Raw genomic sequence first — 15577 nt, 5'->3', positions numbered from 1 at the left:
TTTGTGATTTGACTAAATGTATTCCACATCACCTGTTAGTTCCCTGTTTATGGTTCTCAAGTCTGAAGTGAGTTTTAGAACGTTTCATTAAAATAGTCCTTGTTGGCCTACTTTGTGGACCTTCGCTGCAAAGCATGGATACTTCCCTGTGAATCTGGTAACTAAAATGTACATGAAAGTAAAATATGACACAAAGTTTGATCAAGGTTTCAATGACAGTCGATTGTCTGAAATTAGCCACAGGATTATCCGTGAACTTAAAGTGCAGCGGAACCGAAATACTGGCAAAAGTGGGTTGTCACCCTGATTTAGTGCTTGCAAATATGTTCTCTATTATATCATCAAATTTGGTTTGAAAATGGAGTGCCGCATCTTATAAAGTTTGCCATCAGCACTACTTTAAAGCATTCTTTTTAACCTCAGTGGGGTTGCTTACTTGAAGACATTGCTGGCCCAGTTTCCTGTGAGGAAGTTAAAGTACTTGTACTGTTGAAGTTAACTGGGTGAATGATTAGTTCTGTACTAACCATCAAATGTGTTTTTCCCCTCACAGCAGCCCCTCATTTCATGTGAAAGCTGTTTTGTATAAGTCCAGTCACCAGTAACGAGCAACATATTGCTCTATGCTCAAAGCTCTGTTCTACTTGGTGAATGAATTACATTAAAAGTTAAAAGTCTGAAGTTACCAAAGCCACACAGTACCCAATTTTAAGTTTTGCTGTTGCAACTCCTGACCCTAGTCAAATGTTGAAAAGTTAATGTTACAAAAGATGTCATGCATTCACATTTGTATGTGACTTAATTGCAAGAATATATTTAGAAGATCATTTTGTACAAAAGCAGTACAAAGATGCAGAGTCATCCTGCATCTGCACATGCAGAGTCATACCCTTTAGGCCTAGACTGTCCCATGAAGGGAAACATCCTGTCACCATTTACCCTGTCAGGCCCCTTAAGAGTCCTATATGCTTCAGTAAGATCAAGTCTTATTCTTGGAAATTCCAGTGAGTAGAGTCCCAATCTGTTTAGCCTCTGCTCAAAGACAGTCGCTGCGTACCGAGTATCATCTAGTGAACCTTCTCTGAACTGCCTCCGATGAATGACATCGTTCTTTAAATAAGGGGACCAGAACTATTCTTGATTTCCAGATGTGATCTCATGAGCACCTTGCTGTAAGACTTCCTTACTGTAGACATCCACTCCCTTGAAGTGAGAACCAACATTCCATTTGCTTTAATAAAAGCTGAAAGAATTGAGGATGCTGTAAATCAGAAACAATTACAAGTTGCTGGAAAAGCTGAGTTCTGTCAGTGTTAACATTTTGGGTTCGGTGACCATTCCTTAGAATGGAAGGGTCACCAGACCTGAAATGATAAATGTGAGTCCTCTTCACATGCTGCCAGATGTGCTGAGCTTTTTCAGCAACTTCTGTTTTTGATTCAGTTAGCCGCCTTGAATACCTGCAGCACTGGTGTGCTAACTTTGTGTTTGTTAGGATACACCTCTACACACAATGGTGGTAGATATTTGGAACTCCATTCCACAAATGGCAATGGATGCTGGATCAGGTGTTGATTTTTACATATTTGTTAAGCAAAGGTATTAAATGATGTGAAAAGCCCAGTATAGAGCTAGGCCACAGATCAGCCATGACGTCATCGAATAGCAGGACAGGCTTGAAGGTCTGAATGAGCGTACTCCTCCTATGTTGACTTCCTCAGCTACCTGTGTTCCCAGAGTTTTAGGCAACATTTCTGAAATGTTTATGCCATGGCTGCAATACTATATCTTAAATTTAAAAATTAATTTATTTTGTTTGGATTTTGCATGTATACCAGATGACAATTTCCTAGGTTTTTCAATGTTCAGTTGTTAGTTGAACTTGTAAAACTGCCCAAGGAAGAAAATGTATATGGTCTACCGTGGGTTAGCAATATATATGCTGCAATTTGTTTGCAATGTACCACATTTAAATTATGATATTAGTACACTTATTTGGGCCCATTCTTCACGTTGTTGTCTGATGACTTTGGATTTTTAGTGAGAATTGCTAAACGAGGGCGATATGCTCAACCTGTGTTAAAGCTTGGTTAGGTATAGCACTGGTATATAAAACAGAAAGGAATAGATATTTATGATAAATTTATGTGGGAAAAATGAGTGAAGCATGATCACGTATATGGATTGTTTGAGCTGAATGTCCTTTTTCTGTGCTGTGTGCCACATGTAATCCTATGCATTTACATTCCTTGGATCTGAATTCTGCCCAGAGTACTGGATAGAAAATCTGAACTGGTTAATAGTCTCTCTTGAATAGATTGCTGTATATAGCATTTGCAAGCTACATTGAAGCAATTCTTTTGAGCTGCTTTGATAGTAACTTTTAAACACTCAACCTCTGATCCTAAAGAATAAGGGAAGTTAACTCCCGAGTGTCTCGTCATGCTGTTTTTGAAATATGTTGTCATTTTATTCATTGAACTTCCTACCAAACACTACTACAGGAATGGTTTTGCTACATGGGACTGTGGTGGTTAGAAAGAAGACTCTTCATCTTTGAGGCTAACAATGGGTTAGGAAAAAAAATGCTGGCCTTTCTGGTGGTGACCCATAGCCTGTGAATGATTGCCCAAATCTATTTTTTAATTCAGTATTGGCTTGAAATCCACAACATATGACACAGCAGAAGGCAACTAACTTAATTTGTAACCTTTGAGAAAAGTTGGATTTTGTATCTGCTATGATCTAAGGCTGATTTAAGAAATCTATTGACAAGAGTTGCAGATACTTGCTGAAGTGGATACCAGTTATGTGATGTTCTGTTTTCCCCATGTTAATATGCCTCAGTTCAATGGCCAAAAGTGGGAAAAACTATTGTATTTGAGGTGATCACTGCCATAAAACTGCATATAGCAAAGACTACAGGAAGAAAATATGAAAGCGTATTCAACTTCTGGCCTGCAGTTTATTTTCCACTCCTTGTTTAGTGGTGATCTTTATTTTGCAGGGATGAAGAAGCAATGTCTCATAGAATATTTAACAGTTAATTTTATGTGCATCTTGTCACATCTTGCAGATCTGAAGCTTCATCTCCAGAGCACAGACTATGGCAATTTCCTGGCAAATGAGGCCTCCCCACTCACTGTGTCAGTGATTGATGACAAATTGAAGGAGAAGATGGTGGTTGAATTTAGGCATATGAGGAACCATGCATATGAGCCCCTGGGCAGCTTTCTTGATTTCATCACGTGAGTAAAAAAGTCTTATGAAAGGGTCAAAATATAATACAGGATAGCAAATCTTCCTAAACTTTAGGGATAGTGTTTGTATCATATTTTTCTAGTTGCATGGGCTGTCAATCCTTCCTTGACCAATACAACCAAAAATTGACTAGCCGCATAATCAACTGATTGCTGTTTGAGAACAGTTGGTTCATGTTTGCAGGTGATGAATATTTCAAAATTGGTTAATTCGACATGCAGTGCTTTGAAGCATCGTGATGTTATCAGGCGCTATGTAAATGCAAAAGTGCTTGTAATGTTCTAGGTCCGAGACTTTGTGGTGCAATCCTAAAATACTTAATGAGCATAAAGTACTCCCAGAATTGTACCATCCAAATCAAAAGCAAAATTTGGTGCTTGACCATCCATACTTCTGCTTCTGTTTCTGCTGACTATATTCTAATTTAAACAAGAATAGCAAATTGAAATGTCAGTCACCAAATATTATTCTTTGCACCATGAGCAAGATGACATTTTGGACGTGGAAAGCAAAAAGCTTTAGGGTAGACAGTTGGCAAAAGTTCTGTTTCATGACTATTGAATACAACTATTATTTGATCCTGATGTAAATGCTTGTGGCATGTAAATTATTGCACTCATTTCAGGATGTACATTGTTTTAAAAAGTACATAAAGCACTTTAGAGCGCCATCCCAAACGTGAATTACTCAACTAGAGCAGTTGCTTTTCTAAAATGACAGCTACCTTAGCCACTACACAAACTTAATGTTGTCCAGTGTAAATGTTGTGGAAGGGCTCTTGTCTGCAGTAGCAGCATTCCTACCTCTGAGACAGGAGGACTGGATTCAAGTCCCACCTGATCCACAGGTGTATAATAAATCTGGACAGGCTGATTTTTAAAAAAATTTCATGAATGAAAGTAAGGTTTCTTCACTGGATGACTTTAAGATGTTTGCAAGGTTATAAAATATTGGGGTATTTTTAAGTATCACATTGAGGACAGTAGCAAAGTAAATCAGGCTCGCCTTGCTTAAGCTTCCAAGTAAGCTTAAATGATCTCATTGGCTTTCAGCTTCACATCTGAATGCTGCAGATGTACTTCATACTCACTTTCACCCTTTTTTTTAATAACACCTGTGAAACTTGCAACATTGCCCCAGCTAACTTTCCTTCCTACTTGATCATTTTCCATTCTGTTTATGCCAATAATAATGGAACCAATCCTTAACCATAATATTCAGCATTCATAATTTCTTTAAAAATAAATCTGCCTTATTACATCGCCTTCATTTTCAAAAACTTAAAACCTATTTCATCTTGACTACCTGCGTTGTTCACTTTAGCTCACTTGTGTTTGGGGTCCTGCTGTGTAAAATCCTCTCCCTTTCTTGAAATCCTTGAGTATTTTTTCTGTTTTGAAGACAAATTATCTTGATCACTGCGTTCTAATTTTACAGCTGTCTGGCATTCTTTTAAAAATAACTGGAGTTTCAGACTGAGTACCAGCTACCTTTTATAATGTATAATTAATGTTAATGTACAATTTTATTGATACAGGTACAGCTACATGATAGACAATGTCATTCTCCTGATTACTGGAACATTACACCAGCGATCTATTTCTGAGCTAGTTCCAAAGTGCCATCCCTTAGGCAGCTTTGAGCAGATGGAAGCAGTCAATATTGCCCAGACGCCAGCAGAACTTTACAATGCCATCTTGGTTGATACACCTTTAGGTAAGGTATGATTATAAAGACAAAAAATTCCTAATGAGAGAAGTTCAGTATTTGATTGCTGTATAATTGACCCAAGAACATGGGTGAAAGCATTTTACTGAAGAGAGCTGATGGTTTTACAGTATAGTCGGGTGATTACTGATAAGAAAAAGCTATGCTTGTGAAAGCCAGCCAAGCTGCAGTCACTCAAAGGTACAAAAAAAGAGCTTGGTTAAGATACTGCAATACTGTTTTATTTTGTATGAATTCATTGAAAGGAAAGGTGAGTTTATTTTCTTCATGCTGGATTGCCGAGTTTTTCAGTGAGTACTGTGGAAATTTATGCTGCTGCTTGAGTTAAATAGCACTCCTCACTGCACCTGGTCCTTCAATTATGACATAGTTGTGTATAAATTAGAAAAGTAACCTGTTCTGCATATCTAGGGTGTTAATGATGCTGACCAGAAAGAACAATTAAGCTGTTAAAAAGTAAATGTAAAGGTAGGTTTAAAGGTGAAGAGTGCATGTTGGAGTTGTAGCAAAGCACTAGGTTTGAATTGAAACCATTCACTTTTGGAACATGTCAGTACATTGCCTCCAGAAAATTAAAGATCTAGAGCACAGCATAAACAAACTTATGTAAATTGCAATCTGTTAAAGCTAGTGTACATATAATACTTGGAACTCAGAAATAAAATTGGAATTATCATTTAAGTGTTCAAAAGTTATATATTCTTTTAAAATCAATAACATTACTGTCGAAATTCAAAAAGCTTCCTGTTGCTGTCAGAGATAAAGGGAATTGCAGATGCTGGAGAATCCGAGATAACAAAGTGTGGAGCTGGATGAACACAGCAGGCCCTTGTGCTGCTAAGATGCTGCTTGGCCTCCCTGTTGCTGTGTTTGGCACTAAAACATTAGCAACAACCTCTAGCTAGCAGTGCCAAATGGATGATTAAATCTCTGCCTCCTCCAGAGGTGCTCGGCGTCACAAGTGCTGGCATTCAGCCAACTTGATTCCTCCAAGTGATAGCAAGAAACAACTGGAGACATTGGAAACCCCAAAATCTATGGGCATTGGCACCCCTCTGCCAATAGTGCTGATGACTTGTGTTGCAGAACTTGCACCCTTAGCCAAGCTGTTCCAGCTACAACACCAGCATTTGCCCAACAATGTGGAAAATTCCTATCCACAAAGGCAGGACAAATCCAGTCTGACCAATTTGATGTAAGTTGACCAAAGTAGTGCTATCAAAGCGGCAAAAGCTCCAATCATTTACCATCCCAATTTGAAAATATATCGCCTTTTTTCAATGTTGTTGGGTCAGAATCTGGAACTAGTGGTATTATTGGTTTACCTACAACAAATGCAAGAAGGCAGCTCCCTATTACCACCACCTCAAGGGCAGCTAGGAATGGGCTATAAATGCTTAGTCAGCGATGCCCATGTCGCATAAGTGAATTAAAAATTAGTGTGAGAAAATGGCAGTTAAGGATTGTACTTGTACACAGTATAATATGTAATAGAACATGTTAGCACACTGTCCCCTAGACCTTGTCACGCTTGATCTTCCAGTTTCTTGCATATATTAAATATGAAACATTCAGAAAACAGTCCGAAACATTTGGGATTCTCCAATCTACAGTAGTGAGGCAGAAGCAACACTCAAGTTTGTATAACATGAAAGGTCTCAAATTTTTCTGTTAGAGTGCTATTTGATTTTATTGGATATTGATGCTAAAAGTGCAAATAACTGCAAGTTTAGCAGGTATGAAAGGCTTTTTGTGTGAACACTTAATTGTTGGAAGGGGTCATGTCATATCCATTACAATTTAGCCTACCTGAAAAATAAGCCTAGTTTGCAAACCTTTGGCCACTCCAACAATGAAAAATCTATCTGAACATAATTTAAAGGTTATAAGATCTGTGATTCTCCCATTGAATATCTTGTTGGGAGACCCGTACAATCGACTGTATCTAGACATCTACAGATCTAATGCTGCAATTAGTGTTCTGTACAGGCATGACACAGACTGAACAGAGTCCTAAGTTTTAAAATACCGTTGCCTGCTGCAAAAATTCTGGGGACCTGGATACACGGTAAAATTGATTCTGTGCTTTTTGAAATATGATAATCCTAGCCCATAAATCATTCCTCTGGATTTCATTAAATGCTTAGAGGGTGAAATTTTCATACTTTGAATTCTGTAAATAGTAAACTGCAATGAGATTTTTTTCTTTTCAGCTGCATTTTTCCAGGACTGTATATCTGAACAGGACCTTGATGAAATGAACATTGAAATTATTCGTAATACACTGTACAAGGTAACTGCATGGTAACTTGAATTTTAAATTAGCTTCTATTCTCAACAAAGTAAAAGATGTCAGTTCTAAGAAATAGAGCACTCATCTTGGACAGCCAGTATTAGCGCCCAGGATGCATAAGTAGGTGTAACAAAGATTTGCTGTAAATGCCCTCTGTATTCTACAATTTCCATCGTTGTGAAGCACAATTAACACGACTGGGGTCACGTAGTTGAGGCATGAAACCTGTCAACCTCTCTTTCAAAGTACTTGAATGAGTACTTGAAAAGTCTAACAGTTAAGGCTCATGGCCTAAGTGTTGGGAAGTGTGACTAGTGTAGATTGTGTTTTGGTGCAGACTCAATGGCCTGAATGGCCTCTTCTGTACTGTATGATTCTTTGAGGGTATGATGGATTCTGAATCCTGTAAACAGCAAATCTTGTGTGTTCTGAGAGAGCTATTTTAGTAGTAATTATTAGATTTTGTGTAGTTTAGCAAAATACACTTGGAAACTAAAATAATAAGGCTGGTAAAGTTCGTTTCAAAAGAACAAAAGAGAAGTACAGTGCAGGAATAGGTCCTCTAGCCCTCCAAGCCTGTGCCAATCATCATGCCCTGACTAAACTTTTAAAAAAAACCTTCTGACCTTATTCGATCTGTATCCCTCTATTCTTTCCCTATGCATATGACCATGCCAGTCCACTTCAATGCAAGATCTTCATTTTTTGGTGATGTTTAGAATGTATACTGTTTCTGCTACATGAGAGGAAAGCATATGGATGCTGTTTTCAACATTTTGAAGCTAGGAATACTGGTATGTATTGCCTTATGGATGTTTTGCCTGATTAGTCAGGTGCATAATTTTATCAGTTCGTGCTAAGTCATCTACCGTAATAGAATCAGGTAAAATTTAAATCTGCCAAGGTTCACCGGAACACATTAAATATGAACGTATAAGCAATGTGACAAAGGGTGCTCTGAGCATAAAGCGGTGCTTCTGTATGAATGATTATCTTTGAGCAAGGAGAGAAAGGTTCTAGTAGGCTAACTTGGACGTTAGAGAAACATTTTAGCTGAATGTCATCACATTTGTTGTCATTCAGCCACGACAGAGTTGAGATATGAAAGTGGAAATGGGTAGGGTTTTAAAACATGACTTTTGGAAACTTGTTACTATGTAATTGACTTGAGTGTTTTTCTTCCTCCACTGCCAAACCCTAAGGCCTATCTCGAATCATTTTACAAGTTTTGCAAGACATTGGGAGGTACAACTGCTGATGCAATGTGTCCTATTTTGGAGGTGTGTTATTAAACAGCAATACTCAACATTCTGAAGCATTTTATTAATGTTAGTTTAACTTGGTATGTTATGTTCGAAGATTAAACACAGTGGCACACTGGTTAGCACTGCTGCTTCACAGCACTAGGGACCTGGGTTTGATTCCACCCTCAGGAAACTCTGTGGAGTTTGCATGTTCTCCTGTGTCTGCATGGGCTTCCTCTGGGTGCTTCGGTTTCTTCCCATTGTCCAAAGATGTGCAGGCCAGATGGATTAGTCATGGTTAATGCGGGGTTACAGGGATAGGGTGGGGGGGGGGGGGGGGGGTTCTGGGTGGGATGCTGTTTGGAGGATTGGTGTGGACTTGATGGGCTGAATGGCCTGCTTCCTCACTGTGGGGATTCTAACTCTAATTGAAAGCCTGCTATTGTTATTTTTTTTCTTGTATCACTGTTTTATCACAGCCAGTTCATTCCCTGTACGTTTTCTCATGTTTCCAAAGTTCTGATCAAAATGTGTTGTCAGTTGTAGTTCCTCATTTGTATGGTTGAGGTTTGGGATTTTTAAACTTAATGAAACTTTGTTTGGCTTTTTGTTCAGAATAATCATTAAAACTTATGACTTCTGCTATAAATTCTAAATTGATGTGGAGCTGGCAGAAATACCTCAGTGTAAGAGCTTCAGCCAGATTACAAGACAAACTGTTTACATTAGTTTACCTAGTTGTGATTTTATTGGCTTCGAACTGCATAATCTGACATGTATATAGACAAGCCTTTACAGCTGGCCATAAATTTAGGTTTTTTTAAAAAAAGTAATTTCTATACAATTAAATCTAACATCTATTCTCTCTCCTAAACCTTGACCAACTTGCTATTTCAAATTCTGGTCACTCGCTCCTTGCAAAGAATTGGAACATATACTTCATTTTGTTACTTTTTAAAATTTGTTAGTGAAATGAGTATTTAATCCAACCCAATTTCAATATCTGAAATCATTTTATCTTGTTTAATCACTGCATACAATAAATTTATCCTAGTGTAATAATGTTACACTATCTGTAAGCTGCAACTAGAAGCTAATCTTGTGCTGGATCTCTGTGGATAGTCAGATATAGCCAAACTCAGTTTTATGTTTGTTGAGGTTGAGTGGAATGAGATCAGATTTCAAGCAACAGTGAAACAGCATCAGCTTGGTGCATTAATTCACTAAAGAGCAAGAAATGCAATGCTACCTTGGGCTGTGGATTCAGAGTTAAAGTAACTACCTTTCCCTGCCATGTTTTGCAACCACATCAGCCCTGATGGTATTGCTTATTCTTGATTTTGTGCAGTTCAAAAGAAAAAAAGTCTTTGGATCAAAATATCGTTCAAGATCCGTAAAATACTTGGGTGGCAGTGGCCTGTTGGGAATGTCACTGGATAATAATCCAGAAACAGAGCTCATGTTCTTAAATTATGCATTCAAATGCTACATTGGTAAATGAAGCTTGAATTCAACAAAATTTTGAAAAATTACAGTCTAAAGATAGCCATGTGACCACTGTTGATTGCCATTTTAAAAAAGAGTCTGGTTGAGAGGAAAATCTACCTTGCTTAACATGTCTGGCTTACATGTGACTCCAGGCTGTCAGCAATGTAATTGCTCATCCAATTAAATGTCAATGAATGGTGGCCCAACTGCAACGCTAACATCCCACAAATGAATAAATAGCACATTTTTTATTGAATGTGATGTTTAAAACATTTTCTATTCTGTTCTAAAAGGCTGTAAAACCACATGCTTAGCTTTGCAATTGGGAAATCTAAATTAATTTCCATGGTTATGCAACACAAACCGAAGTGTATTAACAAGTTCATATGGACAACATATGCTGTGCGGCATTGTATTTAGAAGAAACTGTAACCTATCATGTGAAACTAAAACAGTTTCATTTTCCTGTATATTTAGTTTGAAGCAGACAGGCGAGCTTTCATCATCACCATAAACTCTTTTGGGACAGAACTGTCTAAAGAAGATCGAGCAAAACTATTCCCTCATTGTGGAAAACTGTATCCAGAAGGTCTTGCTCAGTTAGCAAGAGCAGATGATTATGAACAGGTGAAGACTGTAGCGGACTACTATCCAGTAAGTATTGCTGGTTTCTGTATTAAGAATTCTGAAATAATTTGTCCATACTAAAATATAGACGGTTAAACATACTTGGTGTCTGCCCTTGAAATAGCTTGCTTTTCTCTGTTACGTTCTGCAATAATCATTTTCACACTCTGATATTCTTTTATTCATATGTTGGTTTTCTTTTACCAAGAGTACAATCTGTTTTCGTTTCAAACCAAGTAATTTAATATTTAAAAGTAGCTAATTTACTTCAACTTAAGTGAACAATGTTATCTCTGACTTCTAGATCAAATACTGGTTTAGATGTAGAATCGAATACATGTTCAAGAAATTCTTGCATTTTCTTTATTCGATGCACTTTAGATGCACACTTTGAGCTCCCATTTTAGTAATATTTTTAACTGTGTATTTTTCGTGACAATTAAGTTGAGTGCCGGATTCCTTTGTTCTTATTGTTTTTATCCCTCAGGAATACAAACTATTGTTTGAAGGAGCTGGCAGCAATCCTGGAGATAAAACCCTAGAGGATAGATTTTTTGAACACGAGGTACTTTATTTTTGTCACACTGCGTTAAATAGTTGTGTTGTTTGAGATATTGCATTATATTCCTTGCCAGCTAAGAGATGTGGCAGAAGAGCACCAATAGTCCTGAGATACCTAATGTATTTTACTGCACTGTTGTATTTAAAGAATTAAAGCATTCATGCATCTTTCTGCTCAGTCTCTTTGTAATACATGTTGAATGAAGTATTGCTGAGCCTTGTTAGATGAATTATAGATTAATACCTTAATAAACTAGATGACGACTGCTTGATAAAGCCAGTTCTATCATTACGCTGTCATTACCCAAGTTACTGCTAGATTCCTTACGATGGAGGCACCAGTAATGAGGTGAGGTGATTTGGTTCTTCCTGTCCTAGGCACACCATCTTCGAGGCATCCTGTTCTCATCATACAGTTCTCTATTTAACTGTGAAGGCTTGACAATGACATTTGATGAAAACCTTTAAGCTTAAAACATTGCACTGATTGTAAGGCAGGCTGTGTTTATGCACTTGCATGTTCTAACATTTGTTGATTGTATTGCATCAAAATGCAATTAAATATTTGGTCAAATCGCCTTGTCCTGTAGATGTTAAATCATCAGTAAATGTGGAAGTAAGATTAATTATAAGATTGACTCCTGCAGAATCTCTGTCTATTTGCAGCCAGATCTAGTCAACACCATGGATGGAGTTTGGCAAAGAACTTTCCACACTTTATTCATCAGCTGTTCAGGATCTGGAATTTAAAAAGTGGTGCAGTTATTCTCCTGATTGTTCAATAATTCTAAGTGTATTAAATGTCTTCTTTGGCATTGGGAGAATGTTTTGTGTTTCAAGTAGTATAGAAATCCTGTGAAACTCCAATGTAAGTTTTTGGTAGATTTATGAAGAACAACCACTTAAATGACTTTCTCAATGGATTTTTACAAATCCAGCCACCTCAGATTATGGTTGTCCCCAGGTACATAGTTTCTGTGCAACAGAGATCAGTTAGACAAACACCACTACAGAATTGTAGAACGTATGAAATTGATTTTACTTGTAAACACTTCTGCAAGTACAGAGAAGTTTTGAAATTACTCCAGTGCATTAGTTCAGTCAAATATGAACTATTTTTAAACACGTATACTGTGTGGGTCTGTTGGAAAATGTTGAGGATCTCGACAGTCGTTCATGAGTGGCTCAGGAAACAGTTTTAAATTCTGATCCTCAATTCCACATTGGGTTACATTAAAATTTTTTATTTCACTGTCTTTGGTATCTACAAAAGTTGTTAATTCTATATAGCTGGCATTAATTTTGGATTGTTTTGCAGGTTAAACTGAACAAGTTGGCATTCCTTAACCAGTTCCACTTTGGGGTCTTCTATGCGTATGTGAAGCTTAAAGAACAAGAATGCAGGAACATTGTATGGATTGCAGAGTGTATTGCACAAAGGCACCGAGCCAAGATTGATAACTATATTCCAATTTTCTGAATTCAATTTGCCCTACTGCTCTAATAAATGAAATAATAATTGCATTTCATCTCTACCGTTTCCATTTGGAATATTTTCATTTGTAAAGTGTACATTAAATTTCCTGGATGTATTCCATGTTTTCTGATTTTTTTTTAAGGCTTTGCTGACATTTTAACTTCTAATCTGTTTCTCCTTGAAATAAAGCTTAACAAAAACTAAATGCTGATCTTAATTTGTAATCTGAAGCATTGGCAAGTTGATGTACAATATTCATGAGCATCGCTGTTACCTTTCGTTAAATTCATTTTCAAAAAGTATAATTATCCTAAAATTGTGGAAAATTAGCTTTACAGCATTATATTTTTGACAATATTGCAAATGTCAGTGCTTTAGCATCTCTAATAGGGTCATCGTTCCATGTTGTAATTGCAATGCAAAATCAAGGTGAGCAGAAGGTCAGCATTGTATTTTCTTCAAATATTTGAATGCCTTCATTAATTTTTTTCATGATCAGTGGTAGTTTTTCATGTGTTTTCACAAAATGCTGTAAACAGTATGGAGAAGCTGAAAGTTATTTATGTTGAAGCATAGTGTATGATGTAATTATTCCATCTCGGTTGTCCCTAAAAGAGTCACTTCTGCATGAGGTAAGTTTAGTATTATTCCAGCACTCTCACTATAAACTTGTTTACATTCAGGGAAGAATTAGCTGGCTGGCACATGTTCACAAGCAGTTTTGCTTGCTTGTTATGTTGAAGCATCAAGTGCAAGTTTTGAAATAGATTCTTGAATATGGACCTAGGAGTAAAATGGTAATTCATTTGCAGTGCGTAGAAAGTTTGAGTTTTGTGTAATAATTAGGATGTAATGCTGATTAATTCTGATCTGAAATTTGAAAAGAATTCTGTAACTTGTTGACTGCTGTATATTGTATTTGTGATCAAGTACTTTAATAAAATGATGGCTGCTTCGCAGATGTATCCAGTTAAAATTAACTATTTTAAAATGTGAAACCAATTTAGAATCAGATGTTTAATAATGCAAAGTTGGTAATGTCTTTAAAATTATCCATTGTACAGTTCAAGATGTTTAATTTAGTAACCTTATTTTCCACTATATATTTCTGTTCATCCTAAATAGACTTCTTTTGAGGATATGTCAATAAATCTACCTTTATGAACTATTATAGATGTCCTGGATTATCATTTTATTTAGCAACAATTCAAATGCTTCAGTTATGTGTTTGCAATCTTGGAATTTGTCAATGAGCTGGTATTAAATCAATACTGTAAAACCGAGGGAACATATCTTCGTTTTAGGAGCTAAGATTCTACTCTGATTCATCACCACCTTCCATAAGTCACATCACAAGAAGCTCTACACACGTTCTTTCAAGTGTGCCATTGCTTCTTTGTAAGATTGTTTTGCTAATTTTGGAAAACAAACATTTTTTGTTCTTCATTTTAGTGGATTTTTAATATAACTGAAAAGGACACAGTGATAACATTTACCTTCACGTTAAGCATTTCATTCCTTCAGATTCTAATTTTTGGACATTTAACAAAAATCATTTGACATTTTTTCTGTTCCTTGATCCCATTTTTTCGACCACCCCCGCTTACCCTGCCAGTTTCACTTCCTGAAGAGAAATTGTCATTGATATGAACATTTTAAACTTGTGCAGTCTGTATTTAAAAAGTCTTAGGAGTTCAGTCATTGATTAATAATAACTGCTGTTGTTTACTGTGCTGACAAAGGTCCCTGTATAATCTGAAATTGGAGCAAGTTTAATAACCAACAGGAGTAAGCCATACAGCCCTCTTGGCCTGCTCTGCCATTTTATTAGCCATTAGGGTTATTTCTCCATCTCAACTTCATTCTTGCAGTTGATCACCATATTACTCAATTTTTTTGGAGTTCAAACATTTATCAGTCTCCATTTCGAGTATCCAGCATCTTCTAAAATAAAGAAAGCCAAAGATTGCCAACCCCTGAATGAAGAGATTTCTTCTCAGTGTAAAATGGCTATTCAGATGGTGCTGATTCTGTGCCTCTAGTTTTGGCTTTTATAGCCTGGGAAATGATCTTTGGCATCTACTGTATCAAATCATCTTTTAAAAAAAAACTTGCATTCTGGCTAAATCAGTTCTCCTTTTATAAACTGAGTACCTTGTGCCACCACACTAGCAGAAGTTGGCACCGGTGATGTCCTCCTTATGCCTAGACCTGGTATTTGATGCCATCTCAGCCCCTATGTGAATGTGTGATTCTATTGATACTGAAGGTGCCCTTGCTGTCCTCAGGTCCAGGCTCTTGGCTCAGCTGGTGATGCCTGCAGCTTCACTCAGTGCCCCTGCCTTGGAATTTGATACACTACTTGTTGATCTTCTCATGACCTTTCTCCCACTTGCTGCCTTGTTTTCTTGCACTCTGGGCCGGTGAACTGTGAGGCAGCACAGTGAGTTGGGAGGGAGGCACTGAAAGGTGAGGAGCAGGGTGGACAAATAGTTAAACTTGGACTGTGACCAAGTCACAATCCCAGGATTTGAATTCATTTAAAATCTTTGCAGAACATTTTATTGCCCCTATTTTCGATGCAGGCACCCCACAACAAGTCACAAGCGCACAGTATAGATATTGCAGCTGCAATGACAATCACTGTCTTTACCAAATTTCTATTCAATGTTGTCATTGGAAAATTCTCATACAAGCTACCAATCTAGTGAAGCTCTGTGATAAACCTATTTCCACCCCGCCTTTATCATGTCGGTAAAGAAGACTGTAATTTCTTGTTGTAGACGTAGTAGGAACTGCAGTTGCTGGAGAATCTGAGATAACAAGATGTCGAGCCGGATGAACACAGCAGGCCAAGCAGCATCAAAGGAGCAGGAACGCTGACGTTTTGGGCCTAGA

At 37.2% G+C, this 15577-nt stretch overlaps 1 protein-coding gene across 1 annotated transcript in view; it reads left to right on the top strand.

Annotated features, from left to right (window-relative positions):
• The window catches only part of atp6v0d1 (ATPase H+ transporting V0 subunit d1), a 41241-nt gene extending 27394 nt beyond the window's left edge, over positions 1 to 13847 (top strand). Inside the window, exons 2-8 of the mRNA XM_048546879.2 lie at positions 3077 to 3248; positions 4799 to 4977; positions 7203 to 7282; positions 8485 to 8562; positions 10492 to 10668; positions 11129 to 11206; positions 12521 to 13847. Of these exons, the coding sequence (XP_048402836.1) occupies positions 3077 to 3248; positions 4799 to 4977; positions 7203 to 7282; positions 8485 to 8562; positions 10492 to 10668; positions 11129 to 11206; positions 12521 to 12682 (926 nt within the window). The 3' untranslated portion in view covers positions 12683 to 13847. The remainder of the gene's footprint in view (positions 1 to 3076; positions 3249 to 4798; positions 4978 to 7202; positions 7283 to 8484; positions 8563 to 10491; positions 10669 to 11128; positions 11207 to 12520) is intronic.
• The last annotated feature ends 1730 nt before the right edge of the window (positions 13848 to 15577 follow it).

This window comes from Stegostoma tigrinum, chromosome 16 (genome assembly GCF_030684315.1).
Source record: "Stegostoma tigrinum isolate sSteTig4 chromosome 16, sSteTig4.hap1, whole genome shotgun sequence".
Classification (NCBI taxonomy): Eukaryota; Metazoa; Chordata; class Chondrichthyes; order Orectolobiformes; family Stegostomatidae; genus Stegostoma; species Stegostoma tigrinum.
The sequence above is the reverse complement of the archived record's forward strand: the minus strand, read 5'-3'. Positions and strand labels throughout refer to the sequence as shown.